Source organism: Callorhinchus milii, unplaced genomic scaffold, assembly GCF_018977255.1.
Source record: "Callorhinchus milii isolate IMCB2004 unplaced genomic scaffold, IMCB_Cmil_1.0 Scaffold3, whole genome shotgun sequence".
NCBI lineage: Eukaryota > Metazoa > Chordata > Chondrichthyes > Chimaeriformes > Callorhinchidae > Callorhinchus > Callorhinchus milii.
Window position 1 is genome coordinate 18,696,269 of NW_024704744.1, and position 23,279 is coordinate 18,719,547.

At 39.0% G+C, this 23,279-nt stretch overlaps 2 protein-coding genes across 2 annotated transcripts in view; one reads left to right on the plus strand and one right to left on the minus strand.

Moving 5' to 3' along the window:
• The window catches only part of LOC103180921 (WD repeat and coiled coil containing), an 81,858-nt gene extending 61,038 nt beyond the window's left edge, over positions 1–20,820 (plus strand). Inside the window, exon 5 of the mRNA XM_042333245.1 lies at positions 20,770–20,820. Coding sequence (XP_042189179.1) covers positions 20,770–20,782 — 13 coding nt within the window. The 3' untranslated portion in view covers positions 20,783–20,820. The remainder of the gene's footprint in view (positions 1–20,769) is intronic.
• On the minus strand, positions 225–6,285 carry LOC103180956 (sodium-dependent lysophosphatidylcholine symporter 1). The gene is made up of 4 exons (XM_007897101.2): positions 6,019–6,285; positions 3,914–4,057; positions 2,981–3,157; positions 225–495 (listed from the first exon to the last, which is right to left on the minus strand). Exons 1-4 carry the CDS (start codon positions 6,105–6,107, stop codon positions 441–443), a joined length of 465 nt encoding a protein of 154 aa, XP_007895292.2. The 5' UTR covers positions 6,108–6,285; the 3' UTR covers positions 225–440.
• Positions 20,821–23,279: the final 2,459 nt, after the last annotated feature.

The following is a 23,279-nucleotide window of genomic DNA, read 5'->3' on the forward strand; positions in this document are numbered from 1 at the left end:
CACACTCTTTAAAGATACTGAAATAATAAAAATATTTTTGATGACACATTCTGGAAACCTATTTGTATTCACTCCTCAAGCATGAAAAGAAAAAAACAACACCACAACTTATTAGCAGAAAATAATTTTCCATGTTACTTTTGAGGAAAATTAGTAAATAATGAATTCTATGAATATTGTACATTTTTTTAGCAAAATTAAATAATCTTTGACACAGCAGGTCATCCTTTGCTTTTATATGAAATAAGCATGTTAATACAAGTTTACAAAATACTATAAATATCTACAGAAATTGTATTAAAATATAAATAGTTGCAGTGTCCACCATATCTTCACTCAATAGTGTAATATACACCAGTGTCGCGGTGCTAACAATTTCCACATCATCGGAAATCTATTTGGCTGGCAAACCATGGTCACACTTAAGGTCCTGTTATTTGTCATAACATGCTCCCCATGTCTTTTAGTGGACGATCACAGTTCTGACTATTATTCCTGTGGAACAAAATAACATAATTATTGGTCCCAGCAGAGCAAAACTATAGTTCAAAAGCTTGCAATTCTTCCCAGTCTTAAAATTGGTTGCTTCAATCCATGACTATTTGTGGGTCACTGCTTTGCACAATTGGCTGCCATGTTTCTCCCACAAAATATACAGTCAATTCACTTTATAGTATATTCTGTGAAGCATTTGAGACATTTCGAAGACATGATAAGGCGCTATATCAAATGCAAGGATTATTATTATTATTCAGTCTTATAATATTAATATTCCTTGAATTCAATTTAGTACCTCTTTAAACTATCCAAAACATCTCAAAACGCTTCACATAGGTTTCTGTGACATGGGATGCTTTGCAGATAATTAGCTGCCTTCTACAAAGTACACAGTTACTACACTTTATAACAAATCCTATGATTGCTTTGAGACATCCGCTTTATAAGAAAGGCACAATAACAAATGCAATGATCATTCTAGGATCATTATTTTATTATTTATTATTTGAAGGTGAATAGCGCAGCCCATTTGTGCACACCAATGTCCCACAAACAGTCGTACCCATTCTAGGTCCATCTCTCCTAATCCTCCCTCTCACACTAGCTTCTCGCTTTATTGATACCTGTTCTCAAATCCCTATTCTAAAAATAACCTAGTTTTTCACCTGCATCTCACAGGGAGGCAAAGAGTGCTGCTGGCCAATGTGATGTTGCATGTGGAGCTGTTATCCTCTCTTATATCTGACCAGACTCATTTCACAAAGCACGGGTTGCTGCATTGTCAACCCTGGCTCATCCTTATTGTGAGAAAGGATGCCAGTGAAACACGGTTGCCTTCGGAGCAGCAGATTAGGAAGGACAAAGAGTTTGCAATTGGGAAAGCCGACTGAAAGGGCTACAAGGGAGAGATACAACATCCTTAAACTGTAAAAATCAATATTGTTTTGTTGTTCAATAAGGTATAAGAATAACCTAATTTACATTGCATTGTGGAGTCCTGTAACATATTGGTTAGAGCACTTGCCTCGCAAGCGAGGACCTGGGTTCGATTCGTGAGCGGGGCGAAAGTTTCCTTACTCCACACGCCTCTGTTTACCTAGCAAGGAAGTAGGAGCTCAGTTGTTAATCGAATGGCGGACCGGAGGTAATAATCCCTTAAACAAAAATTGGTCACTCAATCCACGACTGTTTGTGGGACATTGATGGGAGCAATTGGCTGCCATGTTTCACAGTATATTCTGTGAAACACTTTGAGATATCTCAATGATGTGATAAGGTGCTGTATCAAATGCAAGAATTATTATTATTATGTTTATATATTGGAACTTAATGTACGTATCTTAAAATAGAAATTCTATTCTGAAAACGTTACTACTTTCACAATGTACAACAAGATATATTCATTTTCCTGCACTTCAATAAAAAGGCAGATATTATCTTTCTGTTTGGAAGAGAATATGCAGCTAAAAAGTGAAGTCATAGTTGATATAAACTGAGACTGGATACTGGTTGGCACAGTGCATTAGATCACCATCTCTACAAACCGAATCTCATCCAGCAGTTGTGAGGAAGATCTGCTCTGTAGTTGATAAGGATGCTAAGTGAAAAGTTCTTGTGTGATGATGGCAGCCTATTTTCTTGTGAACATGAGTGCATAGCAAATTGGCATTCACTGACATAAAATAAATGGATGGAAAGTGAATAAAGTGTCATCACTTCCCACAGTGAGGATGAGTCAGGGAAGGCTACTGGGAATAAGCAATGCCTATGCCTCTGTTATGTGAAACAAATCAATTCTCACAACAGACACCAGATAGTTCAGCTATCTAATGACGTACTTATATTGCGTCCCTTCTGTTGATGACAGATCTAAATCTGGTGCCTCACTGCAAGTGCCATTGCTGTCTTCATTTCCTCTTCCCCAATACCCCCCCACACACACCTCTACCACAGCACACAGGAGATAGGAAATATGATTCTCGTCTTCTTCCACTCGATTGATTTCTGTTGTGTTTAATGCCATTTCGTTAAACAGCTGCAGAAGTGGGCTGAGCATTTAGCCCAGCACTTGTAGCCTTGCTGGCTTATATGGACCTATTCTAGAAATATGGCCATGTGTTAAGCGAGTGAGACTTTACAGACAGCTGGCCTTCGAATTCTTAAATTCATTCATTTCATTTCTACTGATCAGCAATGAATACTTGTCACTGCTTGTATTACAATATTATATTGTGAAAGCTCAACATTGGGGACAGTCAGTATACATCAGTGAGTTTCAGATTTTAGTCAGCGTCAGTTTCAAATGAAATAAAAACAAGAAGAAACGTGAAAAAGTGGTCTAAAGAGTGAAGTCGTCTCACTCCCGAGGTGTTCACAATGTGTGGTTCCGCTGTACTTCAATTATGGAACAATTATTGGGAAAGATCACGAAGCCCCAGGTCTCCAATCAATAGAGCACATAGACACAGAAATAAATTCCTACCTGAGCTCTTTCAGTGCCAATTTGTTTCTCATTCTGTCTTTTTCTGTTATTGGGTAAAATCGGAATATCAACAATCCGATGAATATCAGACCTGTTGGTGCTGCTCCCACCAGGAGTTTCAAGGTGAAAGCCACCGAAGGGGGCTGGGAGCAGGCCCCAGTTTCATAGCCTGCAAAACTTATACACAAACAGCAGGAGTTAACGGCAAGTTTGGCTTATCTGTTTCCAAGTGAGTGCTATGTGATCACAGTGTTGTCCTGGCTCCAAGGGGGGGCTCATTTTTAATTGCATGTAATTTATAACCGCTCTGGGATGCTACTCAAGGTGAGGGGGTGGTATTTAAATGCAAGTTGTTGTTGTTGCAAATCATTTTTTGAAAGAAAATAACAATGTGATTTTTGTAACATTTTTTTATAATTCCAAATCAGAAAAAGCATTTTGCTGCCATTAGCTGATGGGATTGTATCATCTGAATCTTAAAAATCTTCAACAGTAAGCTCAGTGAGCAACATGACCGAGGTTGTATTGAGCCATTCAAATCAGAAAGATTTTGGTGCTGATTTCCAGTCTTTGAATTTGCTCATCTCAGCTTCAGGGCAATAGAGACATTACACTTGACAACTCTGGTGTAAAGAGATGAGAAATCCTGCTCCGGATTACTATCTTGTGACCTATACTGCAACACAGACTGTGTTTGTCAGTCAAGGACAGGATCAAACATTGGTTGTAATGCTCCTATTGTCAAATAAACATTGCCTTGTTGTTATCTAGGTTTATATATGAAGATTGGCTACTTCAGTCAAGATAATCTTAAACCTTAAATCATTTTATATAACCTCAAGAAAGTCTGCTCTTGTGCACCTCCCAATAACTGATATTTGAACACCTTTAGTGAAGTTATGCATTTGACTTAAGGATAATTGAATCACTTACTCAAGGCTAAGAGTAGAGAATCCCAGAGAAACGCCAGCAGCAAACTTGGTGAAAAAAACATAAAATGAACAGAATATAGGTTCCATGCCTTTCGAGTGTGGGTTTTGGAGTCTAAAATCATCAACAACATCGGGTAGCATAGACCTGTAGTGAGGAACAAGCAGGACTTGGATTTACTACACAGAAATATTCCATAGAATAATAATTCACATCATGGGAATTGACAAGCAAAGATCGCTAATGCTGGCACAATTTTTCCAAAGGATGGTGCTAGCATTAATGAACAGCGTGTTAGAACTCACCCACCCCCCCCATATCAGACATTATAACAAGTCATTATTTCCTAATCTTGTGGTATAGTTGTTAGGGTGTACCACAGACAATCTAAATAGTAATTCCTAATGTCTACTTTGTTATACTATTCTGCTTGACATCACTGTGAAGTTCGAAATAAGTTGCAATTGAATGTCATCCATCAAAGCTGTCTGTTCACGGCTGTCTAATTTCCTCTTAAATCATTCTATCTGTCCTGTGTGTAATCGTTCATCCTCCCAGGGTTCTATCTCTTTCCCACTTTATTCCTTCTCCACATCAATCACCACCTCCTGTCACCATCCAGCCATATCAATAATCTTACAAATGATGCCACTCTAGGTTCACTATCCTTCATGTCCAACTTCCTTCTCAGTACACACTGACACACACACATCTTCACTTAACCAGATCAGAGCAAGCCTGCAGGCAGGCCGGGTGGGATGCAGTGGGTCACTATTCTTACAGTTCAATATTGAACAGTTAAATCTTGTTCTCATTCATGCCTCATGAGAAGGCAATGATAAATCTGTTTCTTTCAGTTCCATAAAAACACATGGAACTGATGGAAAGGTTTCTTCACACCTACCACAAGTCTAACCAACACAATTACCTCTGACATTTAGTGGTACAATTCTTATTCTTTCAGCTTTAATTAACATTTTTAGACTCACTACCTACTCTGATCTTAAATCCTGACAGTTTCTCATTGCCAAAGCAGCCTCCGCAATTCATGACTTCCTTTGTGCCAAACATTATTTTTTTATTCTGTCAACAACTCTTAACTCTCTAGCTGGATACACAGCGGGAAAGCTTGCCAGACAGTGATATCAACTGCAAGTTTTAACTGGTCAGATCCAACTCACACTCTGGGGTCCCCAAGCCTTGGTTCTTGCCAACCTACGCCTAATACTTTCAAGAATTCGATAAGCAGGATGCGTCCCTCCAGAGAGAGCGCGCGCGTTCTATTCCAACAATCTGTCTCTGGAATTGTCATGTGAAGGTGGGATGCATGGAATTCTCGGTTTGGTTTGGATGTAAGCATGGTGATGGGGTTCCACATGTGTCAGACACCCCGCTAAAAGATTAAAACTCTCTAAAGTCCAAAGTCATCCAAGACTTAAATACTCATCCCATATCCAACAGTTGACCTGTACACCTTGTCAATCGATAGGTGTTTTTTTTCCTTCACTGCCGGCCTCAACCCTCTTTCAGTTACTTACTTTCCTGTCTCTCTCAATTACCAATACCAATACTGATGACATTGCTCCTGTGAATATTCCAATCTTGTTCTTTCTTGATTCAAGGATATCCTCGGACACTCTTCCTCCCTGCATCTTCATTTTGCCAAAATTCCCCAAACTGTCTCCTACTCAAAGTTACTCTTTTCCAGGACTTCAATAGCACGGAATGTCTCAAACCCTTAAGTCTTCTCTTTCTCATACAAGCCCCAAATAAAATTGGCGATTGTTGGACCTTGCTGTGTGCACAATTGGCTACTGCATTCACTCACAAATTACAAAGTCACTATACTTTATAGGATATCCTATGAAGCCCTTTGAGTCATCTCAACAACATGATAAGGTGCTATATTAAATGCAAGGATTATTATTGTTATATTGATATTACAACTTACAAGCTTTTAAACGATAACACATTGCGTCACTTAGCTACTTCTAGTCATTTCTTGTTTCTGTGCTATTCGTTGCAACCTTGCAGCTGTAATCCACTAATGGGCTCTGCTCTTCACTGAGGTTTCCAACAAAACAAAAGCAAGCTGTTGTTTTACTCACCACAGTAACAGGAAATAGGAAGCCACACTCAGACCAGAAGAAATTGCCACCACGTAGGCTACGGTGAGATTGTTTGGAATGGTAACCATCAAGATTAAGAACGGAATAATCCACTATAAACAGGAAAGACCCCCACAAAATGATGTATTAATAAACACTAGAGGATGCAAGTTCAGTTTTCCCTTCCCCTGAATTCCCAATCTAGCTTTGCTATGAAGAGAATAATAAGGCAGGTCAGAGCAGGACTGCAGGAGGCAAGTGGGCTGGGGATGGAGATTATCACTACTCCTTATTTTGATGCAGGAGGTGAGCATCTTATGAAGAACGTCAAAACAAGAAAGAATAAAATTAAAACAACAAAAATTTTAAACAGAAAGGAACCAAATGGAATTGTGTGTGTAAAATACTACCAAGTCAAGGTGAGAGGTGATATTTCAAATGTATGAAAGATCCCTTATTGGTTTGGGAATGTATCATTGAATACATGCCAACTCTAAATCACCTTGCCTGTAATTTACAGACACTCCATCATACCTATCCTTAAAGAGAGCACAGAATGATGGATACACATCTAACTGCAGTTCATTAAACTAAATGATCCAGAACAGAATATCTTCCCATTTAATTTTGCTAATCATAAATATCTTCCAACAAAGAAACTATTGAAATGAATCAGGCTACAAATTTGAGAGATTAAAGTTCCAGTACATACAGAAATCCCACAGTACACAGCAGTTTTCTTGCCAAATCTCTGCAGAAACCATTGCCAGAATGGGATTGTCACCACTGCAGAAACCTAGAGTGGGAAGGAAAAGTGCAGTGCCAATCTGCCAATCTTACACAACTCAATAAATGTTTAATATCAAACAATTTTGCATAATCAAAAGAAGTAGTCAAGTCAGCAATACTGTTTAAAACAGCAACTTATCAGTTTATTTAATAATCCTAGAATGTGGTAAAGTACATTCTGAATGTAAAGTTTAAAAGTCATGAAACAATGTCTGAAAGTTACATTATTATCTTTCATTTTTTAGTTAAACTAATCTTGGTTCAAGAATATATATCTCCACAGAGTATGCTTGCAAAGAATATTAAATTCTAAGAATAGAATTTGTCTCCATTCGTCTACTTTTTTATTAGTCTTGAGGCATTCATGCTTACAGGTTGAAACACATGCTGTGCTTCATGTAGAGGAAATGTAAGTTACTAGGTTCAAATACACAACCGAGTGTCAATGTGGCATTTTGCTCCATCAATCCTAGCAATTGTATGTATTTCTCGCTCTCTGGCTCTTGATTGCATAACTGTTCTGATTTCTCGTATTGTTTCTTATTGTTTCGCCCACAAAATATACAGTCATTCAATTTTTCAGTATATTCTGTGAAGCGCTTTGAGATGACTCGGAGATGTGATAAGGCAGTATAATAATAATAATAATCCTTGCATTTGATATAGCGCTTTTCACGTCGGAAGGACATCCCAAAGCGCTTCACAGAACACACTGTAAAGTGAATTGACTGTATATTTGTGGGCGAATGCGGCAGCCAATTGCGCACAGCAATGTCCCACAAACAGTCGTAGATTGAAAATGACCACTTATTATTGTTTTTGGTTTTTGGAGGGATTATTATTAGGCTCTGTGTGGAGTAAGGAAACTTGCCCAATGTTTCGCCCTGCCTGGAATTGAACTCAGGTCTCTCACTTGCAAAGCGAGGGCTCTAACCACTGAGCTACAGGACTCCACAGTATGTCAAATGCAAGGATTATTATTATTATTATTATAAATAATGCCCTCATGGAGAGCCCTATATAACTGCAAGTTGTTGTTGCTTCTAAGTTTCAAATAAAACTTGGGAATTAAAAAACACTTGACTAGGAAAACCACAGGGTTTAGATAGAGCCATAAAAAGACCATTCGACCCATTTTTTCATGTTGGTTTTTGCCCCTTCAAGAAGTCATCCATCCTAATCCCAAACAAACAGCAATAGCATCGGAGAAAACACACCTTGCGCGTAAGGTCTCTTTTGTGCAGAAAAGGCCATTTTTAAATAAATAAAATATAAAACTAAACTTACCAGGATTGTCAGTACTATATTTTGAAAATGATGACGTAGATCCACCGCGTAGGTACAAAAGAGAGCAAAATTCCCCTGGACAAGCTGGGTGAGAGAAAAGAACACATTATAGCCTTGGTACATCAAGATAAATAATGATCCTTGCATTTGATATAGCGCCTTTTCATATTGACTCCATGTTCTCAATGTGCTTCACAGAATTTAATGTAAAGTGCATTGACAGTATTTTGAGTTCGAATGCGGCAGCCAGTTGTGCACAGCAGTGTCCCACAAACAGCCATGGGAGTGAGTGACCAATTTTATTTAGAGGTTTTATTGGCCAGGATACCAAGAAACTCTCTTGTCTTTTTGAATATTGCCATGGGATCTTTAACATTCACTTGAACAGGCAGATGGGACCTCAGTTTAATGTTTCATCCGAAGGACATCACCTCCGACAATGCAACACCCCCTCAGCACTGCATTGGAGTGTCAGCATAGATTATGTGAGTTCAAGTCCTGACGTGGGATATGAACCCACAACCTTTTGACTCGGAGGCAAGAGTTCTACCATCGAGCCAAGTTGACATACTTGTTTAGGTTCCACTAAATAGATTTAATAATGAAGTTAACCTCACAGGATTCTTAACATTTAACATTTAGCTACATTGCTGAAATATAGTCTAATATAGGAGATTTAAGAAATTGCATTTTTATTGTGCTTTATCCCATTGAAATATCTCAAAGTGCCATGTCATGTGTAGTGACTGATTTTTAGGCAGGTGCAGCAGCCATCTATCTGCAAGGTCACATCAGCGATGAAATGAATGACCAAATAACCTGTTGGTCAGGACACCAGGAGAAACTCCCTTCTTTTTTCAACACGGTCATTGAATCTTTAGCAAACATTTACTTAGTCTGACCCCATTTTTTCTCATTGCACTTGAATTGTATTATTCCTTAGCCTTTTGATGAACTAATGCTGATCGGTCTAAAAATAGTTTCCTGTTCACTCTTGAGTGAACAGCTGCATAATGACAAACTAAAAGATATCCTCAGTTTGAAGATCAGCAAAATTGAGCTGACTTTAGATATGTCAATTAAATGTTGCAATAAAAACACTGCTGTTCCCAGTAAGCAATCACACACCAGATTCAGCCACAGGGAAGGCAATCAGGCTATATGAACAACCTGGAGTTTCATAAGCCGGGGAAGATATATAAGGCTTAAATCCCAATTGCTTTTCGCCCACAACACACACAGTCAAATCACTTTACAGAATATTCTGTGAAGTGCTTTGAGATGTCTCAATGACATGATAAGGCACTATATCAAATGCAAGGATGGTAATTATTGTTACTTCATGATGCAAACACATTTTGCCAAGATTCAGATCCATGAGTTTCTGTGCCTACCCCATCTCATTTACCGAATGACTTTTTCAGTACCAGAGAGGACATACACGTACAGTACACATTAAAGTGTTACCCAGAATCTTCCAAAAATACTGTGTTATTTGAACACTGTCTGGGAACAGCAGAGGATTTGTGTGTAACAAGATTATAATTCTAGAGTTATTTATAAAGCAAAAAAAATTATTCCAATTTTTAAAAAAAATATGTTTCTCTTCCACGTTGGAGAGCATATTTGCTTAGCATTTGTTCTGTGGGTCCCTCCTCTCCTCCACTCCACTATTGGTGGCTGTGCTTTCAGTCATTATGCCTCTAAACTTTGGAACTCTCTGTCGCAATACCTTTGCCTTGCCCCTTCCTTGCCAGTGTTCAGATCGCATCCCGAAGACCGTCCTCTTTGACCATTCCCAAGTCAACCTCCCTCTATTCCTGGTTTGGCATCAAACTCTACTACTGTTAAGTTTCCCTTTAAATTCAAATTGGATTCAGATTCTCCATGATTAATTTATCAATAATTGCGTGTATAAAAGAAAATGATATAAATCATGCAAGAAAACAGTCTTGTGCATACAGGCAACACAAAAGAAAACGTAAATAATATACTCGCACAAACACAAGATACATAACACACCTGCAAACATACACTTTCAATATAATTTCAGTTCCAGACAATTACTGCATCAATTACAAGATTTTGTGATTAAAATGTGTACATCACGTTTTTGATTCATATGGAAACTGAAGATTTATTTCCAAATAATTTTAATGTAAAGCTTAGGCAATAGGACAATACAAGCTGTCTCTATAACTCATACCGTAGTATTCCGCAATGCAAAACATGATAAAGAATCAGCAGAGTTACCTGAAGAGCCAAGGATGTAAACAGAAATGTTGTGGTCAGCTTCACGTATGGGCCGTGCCTCATCACAAGTTTCATTCCTTTAAAGAAAGGAATTGATTTGGCTGATTTCACAGTGTAGGGGTCTAAACAGGAAAATAGAACATTAAACCACTGATCCAATATATGTAAATTTGCAGGCCATGTCAAACAACATCAACAACAATAACTTGCATTTGTATAGCACCCTTCACATGGGGCAGCATCTTGGAGTGCTTAACAATGTACTGATCATCCAAAAGTATGAACTAAACTGAATAAATCTCAATGGGAACAAAGGAGGCCTTTGGTTCACTTTAAAGGACATGGAGGTCAGGCTGGTAAAAGATTAGTGTTTACTCTTTGTTTTTTGTAGTACTCTTTCTTGTTCTCTTCATGTTTAGTTTAGGTCTATTTTTTATGTTTGTTTCTGATAAAACTTTCCCTGCAATTCTGAGACCCTTTGCTTCTTTTGGTAATTCGCTGCACCACTGACAAGGAAGATAAGTACTTGGAGGATGCTGAATGTGGTTTATCTGGATAGGCCCAAAGTAAAAATAAAACAAATCATCCTCCATTTTCCATATCCCATGCCCTTTAATTGATTTCTGTACCAAATAATTCCTTCTTGAAGTTGCTGGGAAGCTCTGGCGCTGTGGCTGTGTAATCTATATTTTATAACATGGTCGGTACTGGGAATGCTGCTGTGCCAGTTGCTATTGAATAACAAATCTGCCACAATGGAATGAACCAGTGCCATGCTGACATTGATTTAGCACAATTTACAGTGGTTCAATGCAACAGTTACAATACTGTGGTAGTTTGTTGGATTCTTAAAGGTCATTGCCGTCAGCAGAAATTAGAATAATGGAAAACCCCTGTCCAACTATAAGGATATTGTTTTCATACTTTTTCATATTGAACATGTCTCCTGTTGAACAATATTACTGATGTCAATTCTGTATTATCTTATCACCCATGCCAATTGTGATTCGCTGAAGAAAAATATTGCCACAAAAAGCAGCAGCTAGCCAGTAAAAAGCTCAAACCCGTTTTCACAATGAAATCTATAATCATTATGAACAGTTACAAGAAACGGCAGCAAGACAAAATCAGCAATTGAAACCCAGGTCTTGATGACACTGAAAACGACATGATCAATTATGCCATCTATGACCATACCCTTAATAGTGCTCTTGCTTCACCACTCACAATTTATCATCCCGTATTTGCTTCACTGACTGTTACAGGGATATAGATATGTTTCATATCAAAAAGTAATTCCCTTTGCCCCGATACACTCGCAGCTGGATTCAAGACATAACTGGTCCAAAAAGCTTCGGATCTGGAGATAACTCATAGGATATGGATGCATTTTGAGACTGTCATCTGATGAAATTGGATCCATGAAAGTAAAGCTCGAACAGATTTTACGTTGCTAACCTTGAGGGTGCGCTTGAGCCACCAACACTGTTCCACTCATGTTTTATCTTGGTTACGTTCATTCATCTTATTCATTATAAAGTTACAGTCCATCATTCTGTGTTATCCAAACAGAGTTGGTGAAACAAAAGGGAAGAAAAGGCAGAACTTTTTGGGGTTAGCACAGGAAGCAATACAATTGACTGATGTCTTGCATTTCTCTCCAGCTTTTTAGTACTGACATATGTTTGTCAGATGGCATTACATCTCTGAATTTCTCATGAAGAATTTGTGAATGGCTATTGCCACAAAACATTTCTAATGAATGTTAGTACAAATTGTGCCTTGCTTCACTGCTTAACATAATACCAGAACACAGCAATTTCAGAGCAGTTTAATCCTGCTGGCGTATGGCTGCCCAAAAACGTTCAGTTGAGGCATTAATTGCTCTTGTTTAAATGTAAAGCCTACTTAAAAGGCTTGAAACTTAAGACAGGATAAAGCATGGTGGCTTGTGCACACTCTCAAGCATATTTTAAAAAACCTTAGATATGAGGATGTATACAATAGTGCTTGTCACTCACCATCTCTCTCCTTCACACCAAAGAACAGTACAATTGTGCAAAGAATGTAAAGGCCACCTATAACACCAGCAGCAATCATGTACGAATCTTTCTGTAAAAGGTCAGAAGATAATAGGAATTCAAGCCTCTTTGCTGTATACAGCACAATATTGTATGTGTTTTCCCAAAGCATCATCAATATATTGCTTTTTGAAATCGCCCACATTTTCTGTATTTCTAACTTTTGCCAGATGCTCATTAATTTAAGGTGAACCTGCAGTAATTTATGTAACTACGAGAATGGCATTCAGATAGAATTTATATATTTCTATTACTTGTTCTACTGTTTATGTTTTTGTTTTGGAGACTATTGTGAATGCAACATTTTGAATAATTATGGAAGCTTTTTATGCACAACTCGCTGACAAATATATAGGACGGGATGAATGCTGATACTCTATATGGAAATATCTCTATATAGAAATCACACTGTTCCTTTTGCTGCTTAATAACAGCTCTGGAATTCTCCCTGTCAGACAGCCTTGTCAATGTGATCACAACAGGAGCAACAACAAGTTTTAGAATGTATTGATCAGTTCCATTTATAACTTATGCCACCCTTTACTGCTGAGAAAGTTATAATAATAATAATCCTTGCATTTGGTTTAGTGCCTTATCACGTCGGAAGGAAGTCTCAAAGCACTTCACAGGAATTATTATGAAATGAAGTGACTGTGTATCACTCATTTCTCTTTTCAAATAGTGCCAAGTAACTTCCACTTGAATAGGCAGATGGGAATTCGGTTTAATGTCTCATCCAAAGGGCAGGTGGTAAAAGGCACAATCTTAACCTGAAAATAATTATTATATTTAGAATTCTAAGTTGTATTTTATTGTATTTTAAATGTCTCAGTCACATCAGTATAATAATCCTTGCATTTGATATAGCACCATATCATGTCTTCGAAACGTCTCAAAATGCTTCATAGCATATACAGTAAAGTGAATTGACTGCATATTTTGTGGGCGAAATGCAGTAGCCAATTGCACACAGCCATGTCCCACAAACAGTCGCAGATTGAGTGACCAAATTGGCTGTATTTTTTGGAGAGGTTCCTTTTTTCTACAGTATGAAACTCTATGGGAAATACTGTACTTATTGGATGGATTTTCTGCAATAAACCTTGGCAAGTTTTGAAGAAAAAAAGGAGAGGGCAACACAGAGGATCTTCCAGGATGGTTTCTAAGGAGTCAGAACAAAATAGTTGAGAGCTGTTGGTGGGAGGGCAATCCAGGGACATCAAGAGGGTTGTTTTTCAGAGATTTTAATCTCAGGCTCCTCACATCCTCTATGTCTTCCCAGTGATGTCAGTGTGCTAACAGGTGTGTTATTGTGGTTCACTGGGTATGTAATGCCATTTTGTGGTCAAAAGAGCAAGTGTTTTTTTTCCAAAGAACACACTATAAAAGGCCCACTTAAGCTGGCAGTCTCTGGGATAATTGTGTACTGAACACAAGGAAACAGAGACATTTAATAAATAGGGCTTCCTTTTAACTTTCCCACAGCTTAATGTAATGCTCAATTAACTATAGAGCTACTGATTTTAATTCATATGTTTTAACTGTAATAGAAGGAACTCAGATGAAATTCTGCTTCTGAAAAGCTTAAAATCTGTGCCCAATATTCACATTTTTTAGATAATGTAGTAATGTAGTAAAACAGATTTAAAAGCATGAAGCAAGTAAATGACATTTTTTACCAGGGAACCAAAACAAATGAAACCCATCACAGATAAAAATTGTTGAAAGACATCTTTCTATTGCTGAGCATACATGAAACTAAAAGCTGTCATTTAAATAGCCCTAATATCCGTTATGAAGCCTTCAACATTCATTACAATGTACTTGAGTTGCCTTTATTTCATATTTGGTATTAATTACATATTTATGCATTTGATTGGATGTCAGCCTGGCTCAGTTGGTCACACTTTCACCTCTGAGTCAGAAGGTTGTGGGTTCAAGCCTCACGTCAAGACTTCAAACTCATAGTCTAGGCTTTCACTCCAATGAAGTATTGGAGCTGTGTTCAGTTGCTAAAGGTGCTGTCCTTTGGCTGAGACATTAAAATTGAAGTTATAATTTCAAGTCAGCCTGTTTAGGTGGACATTAAAGATCCCATATATTTGAAAAGAGAATGGAGATTCCCTGGTGTCCTGCTAACAAACCCCCAAATAAAATGCTCATTCACTTTATGAAGTTGTAGGACAGTAAAATTCTTTGAAGCACTTTGAAACTTGCTTCCATCGTAAAAGTCATTATTTCAAATGTAAGGATCATTATTTTATTATAAATTGAATTAAGAGTTTCTGATTGAAGTCAGGGAAGACAAAAAAGGATGAAGAATAAAATTAAATATTGGGTGAAGCAAATTAGTCAGCAATAATTCCATTCAGTGTTTTAGGAAATACTGGTGCAGGGTGTAATGTAAGAGGTATTTACTGATTGGGAGAGTAAATCTTGTGGTTGGGAAGTGCTGGTGTTGCCATAAAGTGCACTGGTTACATCTGTGAAGTTAACACTGGAATCTGAGGACGTATTGCGTAGGAAGCAGTGATTCGAGGCATGACCGTGGGCTACAATCTGTCCCTGGACTGCAGCTCCAGTCATTGTTCCAAACACCTCCACTGTTGTACCTGTTGAGGAAAAATAGATTCAGCATATTTTAAATCAATCGAAAAAAACAGTGGTAAAACAGGGGATTAAGCTTCTCCTCACAAATATAATATAATGAAAAATTTACAATAAGAGCCCTGCTGTTCCCAGTAAAACAATCAAGTACCAGCTTCAGCCACATGCAGGGCAGCAAGGCTATATGAAGGACCTGGAATATCATAAGCCAGGGACAACAACAAGTTGCATTTATATAGCGCCCCAGAGCACTTAACAATAGTGGTGCTCAATGCCGAGTCAGGTCAAGGGGGAAGGTGGCCACAGGCACGATCGAAAAGGAAGGTCTTCAGGCGCGACCTGAAGATGGGGAAAGAGGGGGCGAGGCGAAGGGGTTGAGGGAGGAAATTCCAAAGTTTCGGGACGTAGTGACTGAAGGCACAGCCACCGATGGTGGAGTGAAGGATTCGGGGGACAAGGAGGAGGCCGGAGCCAGTAGAGCAGAGGCAGCGGGTACTGCTGTGGGAAGAGAGGAGGTTGGAGAGATAGTGGGGTTGCCAAGGAATGGAGGGATTTAAACACTAGCGTGTGGATCTTGAAGTCGATCTGCTCCATGAGAGGGAGCCATTGGAGTATGGCAAGGACTGGAGTATTCGGAGTGCGGATTTTAGTGCGGATGAGAGTGCAAGTGGCGGAGTTTTGGATGAGTTGAATTTTGTGAATAGTGGAGGAGGGGAGACCAGAGAGGACACAGTTAATTAGTCCAGCCGAGAGGTGTCTAAAGGCATGGACAAGGGTTTCAGCAGCTTGTGGAATGAGGTATTGTCAGAGACGGGCAATGTGACGGAGGTGGAGATAAGCGGTGCTGGTTAGGGACCAGATGTGGAGGAGGAACAATAACTGGGGATCGAACCTGATGCCTAAGTTGCGCACAAGTTCAGAGAGTTTTAAGGACAGATTGGGTAAGTTGAAGAGGTCTTGTTGACATTTAACTGCAAGAAGTTTGTGCTCATCCAGGCCTTGCTGTCTGTCAGACAAGTTAACAATAAAATCAGGGGACTGGGGGTTGCAGCTAGAGGAGGAGAAGTAGAGTTGAGTGTCATCCACATACATGTGGAAGTTATCCCGTTGTCTGCGGATGACATCTCCGAGGGGGAGCACATAGATGAGGAAGAGAAAAGGGCCAAGGATGGAGCCTTGGGGTATTCCACAGTTGACCAAGTGGGGGCAAGAAGAAAAACCATTTGCGGAAATGTATTGCTGGCGGTTTGTAAGGTTGGACTCGAACCAAGCGAGTGCGATCCCACTGAGGTGGATGATGGAGGACAGGCGGTGGAGGAGGATGGCGTGATTGACTGTGTCGAACGCGGCGGAGAGGTCCAGGAGGATGCAGAGGGAGCCCTGGTAGAGAGGATATCGTTTGTGATTTTCATGACCGCTGTCTCTGTACTGTGGGCAGGGCGGAAACCAGACTGGAGGGTGTGGAGGGACAGGTGTGCGCGAAGTTGGTTGACAACAATACATTCCAAAACTTTGGCCATGAAGGGCAGGTTTGAGATCGGGCGGTAGTGCCCAAGGTCAGAGGCGTCGATGGTAGGTTTTTTAAGGAGGGGTGTGATGATGATGGCGGTTTTGAGGGGGAGTGGGACTGATCCTGAGGAGAGGGACTGATTAATGGTGTCTCCTGGCAGTGGGCAGAAGAGGGGGAGCTAGATGATCAGCAGTTGGGTGGGGAGAGGTCGAGGCAGCAGGTGGTGGATTTCATCAGAGTGATGGAGGATGAGAGGGAGGAAGGAGAGATGGGGGCAAAGGAATGTAGGATGGGGGCTGTGGTAGAAGCTGATGGGGGGGTGGGGGGGGGGGGGTGGTATGTGTGTGTGAAGGAGAAGGAATGGAGTTGGTAGGGGAAACGGGGCAGGAGAACGATGCTGCCGGGTGGATGTTTTCTATTTTAGAGGCAAGGACGTCCATGACCTCTTCACACTTGGCATTGATGTGATGATTGATAGTGCTTGAGGGGACGCACAGAGGAGGTAGTGGGTAGTGGAGAATAGGATTTTGGAGTTATTTTTGGCCTCCAGAATGATCTTTGAATAATACACAGTTTTTGCTTGCGAGAGTGTGATGGTGAACGAGTCACAGCTGGCGGTGAACCGTGAAGCTGGTTTTCTGCCACCTGCGCTCGAGCGGCTGGATTTGGGATTTTAGGGAGCAGAGATGGCTGTTTTACAGGGGGAGCGGGTGGGTTTGGAGACGGTCCTGGATTTCAGGGGGACGAGGGAGTTGAAGGTGGAGAAAAGGCGATCATGGAACAGCTTGACGGCTGCATCAAGGTCACTTTGGGTGGAAGGCCAGAGGGAGAGGACCTCTGAGGATGAGGGAGCATTTGTGAGGATCTCAGGGGGAAGTGTTTTCCATGAGTGGAAAAGGATGGTGTAAGGCTTGATGCAGGGGAGAGGGATGCGAGAGGAGAGGAAGATGAGGAAATGGTCTGAGATGGCTTTTCCGTGATGGATAGACCGGAGATATAAAAATAATCCTTGCATTTGATATAGAGCTTTTCACGTCTTCCAGACGTCTCAAAGCGCTTCACAGAATATACTATAAAGTGAATTGACTGTATATTTGTGGGCGAAATGCAGCAATCAATTGCGCAAAGCAGTGTCCTACAAACAGTTGTGGATTGAAATGAACAATTTATTATTGTTTTTTTTTCTTGAGGGATTATTATCAGAGTGTGGAGTAAGGAAACTTGCCCAAGGTTTCGCCCTGCCGGGAATCGAACCCAGGTCTCTCACTTGCGAGGCGAGTGCTCTAACCACTGAGCTACAGGACTCCACAAAGCCGTGGGTGATAACAAGGTTTAGGGGGCAGCCCCGGTTGTGGGGTCGGGGAGTTTATGTGGAGGGTGAGATTTAGGGTGGAGAGGAGTGCAGTGAAGTCAGAGGAAGTGGGGCAGGAGGAGTTGAGACGAAGGTTGAAGTCGCCCATGATGAGCAGGGACGATATATAAAGCTTAAATTCCCAAATTATTGCTTAAATTGAATAAAGCTTAAATTCACAGAATTATTTAAATAAATCATAATAATAATCCTTGGATTCTTTATAGCATTTCATCATGTTGTCAAAATCTCTCAAAGTGTTTCACAGGAATTTATTTTGAAGTGCAGCGATTGTGTATTTGTAGGCAAATGAAGCACCTAATTTGCACACAGCAGTGTCCTCTGTGAACAATGTAGTGAGTGATCAATTTTATTTTGAGGGAATGTTGGTCAGGACGTTGGGAGAAACTCGCTTCTATTTTTGAATAGTACCATGGCATCTTTAACATCTACCTGAACAGGCAGACAACATCTCAGTTTAATGTCATTGTTTGAAGCCATGACCTTTTAACTCAGAGGTGCTATTAATTGAGCCAGGCTGACACCTAAATATATAATATTATTTTTCATTTGGTAGAAGAAAATAAGCTGCTTCACAAATTGTAAACACGATAAAACAATTTCAAAAGGCCGGTAAACACAATGATGTTAGTTAACTGTTCCCAGCAGTTGAGATATTACTTGTTATGGACCATAAGTGAAAACTGCATACGTACACTGATGTCTTATCCAAATATACCAAAGTGCAAACATATTGAAGTCTAGTTTGTTCAGCATTAACTGACAACATTAACTCAGCAAATCCATTTACCATTGGCAGCAGATGGCCTATGTTGGGGGCAGCGCCAAGCAATGTTTGCGGAACATATGCTGTTGATTTTGTCAGAATTTCTGTCATAGGAAACCAACTTTACACTTACGGTAAGCAGTGGCAGAGTCCCTCTCACTTTGGTCAGTACTAATAAACATAGTGAGAGCTGAATATGGCACGTGAAAGCACTGGAAAGAAAGACATGGTTGATAAGTTTTTGCAGTATTACTAAAAGGATGATATGAATGAAAAGAAACGTTTTTGAAGTACAAACAACAACAATTTGCATTTATATAGCGCCCTTCACAGAGGGCAGTGTCTCGAAGAGCTTAAAAGGATGATTTGAATGAGAAGAGAGGGAAATGTCCTAAGGCAATAAGTCTCACATGTACGGAGATTAATAGTAGATCTGTGTGCCAATATGACAAGGATGATAGACTTGCAAGTTTATGCAAATTAGTTTCATCTATGTTTCAAGGTATAAAGGTGATCTGATCTGATGACACCTTTGATCTTCTTTAAGAAAACCTGTAATCCTTTCATTTTCTGCCAGGCTTCAAACTGACTAGACTTGTGTGTTTTTTAAACGATTTTGCATTATATATTAAGAAATGCAAAGTGACTGTGATGTAACATTTATTCTTCTTAAAAGTTCTTGTTCCTTTTGTCCAACATTGAGAATTATGTATCTGCACTGCTTGTCTTAAAAGCAGTTCTAGTGAGTTAGTGAGTTGTGCTCTCTTTTATGGTAGTGAAATATACTTATCTTAATTACAAAACCACAGAAATTAATTTAAGATCAATTATGCAATCTCTCCACAAAATATATTTCATAAACAGTAATTGCTTCATTTGATTTATTCTGTACCAAGGAAAACCTACATAACATTAAACGTGCAAACTTAACACAGACACTTAATTTAGTGACAGGGGTAAAATGAAGACAAGCTGTGTTGTATTACCCCCAGAAAGTAGATGCATATTTTTAAAATAAAATAAAATTAGTGGGCTTTTGGAGAACAAAATTGGATTTAACAAGGACCTGCTTCAAGTGGATTTTTAAATAATATACACCGTAATATACATGGTGAGGAGAAATTTTTTCACACAGCGAGTTGTTCGAATCTGGAATGCATTGCCTGAAAGGGTGGTGGAAGCCGATCCAATAACAACTTTTAAGAGAGAAGTAGGTAATTATTTGGGAAGGACAAGTCTGCAGGGCTAAGGGGAGAGAATGGGGGAATGGGATTGAATTGGATAGCTATTTTCAAAGAGCCGGCACAGACACAATGGGCCAAATGGCCTTCTTCTGTGCTGTATAATTCTATGAAGATTCTACACAGCAACCAACATAATATTTTGAGAGTTTAGGCAAAATTGAAGCACACACAGTGTGCAGTAATAAATACAGCAGTAAGGTATAATTTGTGAGATTCACTAAAAGATTAAAAATTTTAAATCTGCTGGTAAAAGGTGTGTCTTGGGCTAAATCTCTGGAGCTTCACTCAGCTTCACGGTCAAAGGACAGCGCCTTGGACGTCCTCCCGATATGAAGGGCACTCTATAAATGTAATTTTGTTGTATTTTGTTGTTGTTGGACCTTGAAGGAGGCAAGGGAAGGGCTGAGGCAAAGGGACTCCAGGATGGAGTTCCAGCGAGTAGAGGCACAAAGGTTGAAGGCATAGACATTGGTGCTACGTTCTATTTATGATTATCAGCCTTTGAGGGTGGTGAGAACAAGGCATAATTCAAGCGATAATCTGTGGTTTTTAAAATACTTAACGAAGACATTGATCAAATCGGATATCATTTATTTAGAATTTCACAAGACATTTCATGAAATTCAACATGTTAGACTTTTAAAGATGTTAAGGATCAGAGAGAACTGCTTTGGAAATAAGAAGCAGAAGGTGATGATAAAAAGTGGGGAGCAACTAGTAGAATTCCCTTCACTGTAGAATGTGTCCACACTCTACTGTACAGGACTGAAGTCACTGTGAATAATGTAATGTACATTATGCTGCACCACATTTTAAATGACAGTGTTATGTTCCACTTTCAGGTACTCACTGTGAGAAGAGTCTGGAAGAGACAGTAGAAGACCAAATACCAGAGGAATTTCCATGTTTTTAGTGGTGGAACATACCACAAGAGGAGGTAAGATAACACTGCAAAAGGTGTAGATCCTATCATCCTGTAAAACACACAGAATATAATCTCATTAAAAGTGCTTTTTTTAAACAGTCGAAATTACAATTGTAAAAAATGATTTCATGTTTTGTGGATTTAATTGTTGAGACCTCTGGTTGTGGTTCAAACAACAATTAAAAGAACAGAAAATAATATTGGCTTAGTACCAGGATTACCAAACACGATTCTTGACAATATAGATTATTTTCTTTCTGATCCCCAGAAGTCATGCTCAAACTGTACACTGCTCTGTTTAGCTCACACCTCGGGAATATTGTGTGCTGGTTCTAGTCCTGACTAAAGGAAGAATATTCCCTTTCAAATATAGAGGATATATTACATTTGTATTCCATTACGTATGCAATCACACTGACTCCTGACTAAATAAGCGATTCTTGACATTAAAGTAAATTTATTACATTATAATAAAACTCCAGCATCCAGTACTGAGATGATAAATAATATCCAAATATTGCTGTATGAGGCCCTATTACAATGGATGCCAATTCAATGCTTAAAGTATTCCTGATAATCAGCAGACCTCATTAGTCTGCATGTCAGACATGTCTAGAATTTTTCTTTCTGGAATATTTAACTACTTTTTATAACCTTTTTTTTCAGATGGAGTCAGTAGTTACTTTGAAATTATTCTGAGCACATCACCAGTATAGTCTAGTATATTCTGATATGTTCAGTAAATGGAAGAATTTGAATAATCTTTTTGGTAAAGACTTATCTCCAACACTCCAGAATAACACCCTGAGTACTGGTGCGATTACATTGCACCCGGTCTTGACAACGATTCACTTTCAGATCACACTGCCCAATCAGAATTTATTCTACACATGCAGAGTGTAAATTAGGCTTCCTGCTCCCGCACCACTTCATTGCTGGAATCAATATAAATTCACTTAAACAGCATCAACTAGGCATAGATTCTGTATCATTCCTCACAGTAATAGTTTAGCTCAAAATAAAGATTAGCACTTTAACACTACAAACATATTAGAAAAAGTTAATGAATATCTGATACATTTATAAAGGCTGGTAGACCTAATAGCCAGTGAAGAGGACATTTATTTCATTGTAATGAGGCAGAATTCAATATTACAGAATATCCTTTCTTCAGAGGTACAACAATGACATGTAGAATTGGTGCAAAGACAAACCAGAAAGAAGATCCATAAATAAAGGCCACATTGGAAATATTGAGGTTTTAGGCAATTTTATGAGGAATGGGCTTCCTGAAGGTCTTAGCACTCCCTCTGTTGGAAATTCTGACTCACACTATAATATGCACGTAGCTAATACACTACAGTGAATTGGATCACTGACAAACCTTGCCATTTGCTTCATGATAGATACTATTGACATTGTAAGAGAAAGATTATAAATTGGAATCAAATCTTCTTTTCGTAAAGTAAACCAACTCTATCAGTTTGCTGGTTCAGGTGTACATATGTTGTTGTTCTGGTTTTAATTAAAAGTGCATTATCTAATTACCTGCAAATTCCCTGTTGGAAAGAAGTAGTACACAAATGTTATTATTTTCAAAGATTAGGATGTCATTAGCAATCCTCAAATGCAAGGATTATTATGCCACTAGCAGGGTCTCTGCTACTGTTCTCAAAGGATATACATCTGCTATCACCAAAACAAAACAAACACCAAAAAGAGAGCAAAATTCCCCATGCCAGTTCATTTTGTATCATATTTGCATCAATCTCAATGGATTTTCTCTCCACTCCCTGAAAGAATATTTAATAATAATCTTTGCATTTGATATAGTGTATCTAATATCAAAACATATCTTGGCAATTTGCCGGCAGATCAAGCAGCCAATCTACACACAGTAGGGTCTCACAAGCAGATATCAAGTGAATGACTAATTTATCTGGGGGTTTGTTTGCCAGGAATGCAGGAGAAAGAAACTCTTCTCTTTCCAAATACTGTCATGGAAACTTTACCACCCACCTGACAGTCAGATGGTTACCACAGTTTTGATATTTTTTCCAAAGTATAGTATATAAAAAAAATCTGAATTCACCAATTCAGGGCTCAATGTGTAGTATGTATTAATAATAAATAATCATCCTTGCACTTTTTGCATCAGGCGATTATCTCAAAGCACTTCACAAGATTTTATTGCAAAGTGCAGTGACTGTATTTTGTAGGCAAAAACATAACTATTTGTATCTCCACCCAAGCAAACTCATTAAAGATTGCTAGACTCAAAGCAAATGGCTTGAAAAAAAAGGGTAGACCAACCAGGAAAACTGTGAAAAGATTCATTTAACTGCTTCAACTAAAAGAATCTTGCTTCTTCTTTCGGGTGTATCACATTCACCAATACTTTGGAGATTATCTGAAATCTCTAGGTTG

Excerpts from the sequence above, each read along its gene's own strand:
- LOC103180956 (XM_007897101.2), bottom strand. The coding sequence starts at position 6,107 with ATGGTTACCATTCCAAACAATCTCACCGTAGCCTACGTGGTGGCAATT. Across the intron at positions 4,058-6,018 it reads TCCTATTTCCTGTTACTGTG|GTCTATGCTACCCGATGTTG; the intron begins GTGAGTAAAACA and ends TCCTCACTACAG. Across the intron at positions 496-2,980 it reads TTGGCACTGAAAGAGCTCAG|GAATAATAGTCAGAACTGTG; the intron begins GTAGGAATTTAT and ends TTTGTTCCACAG.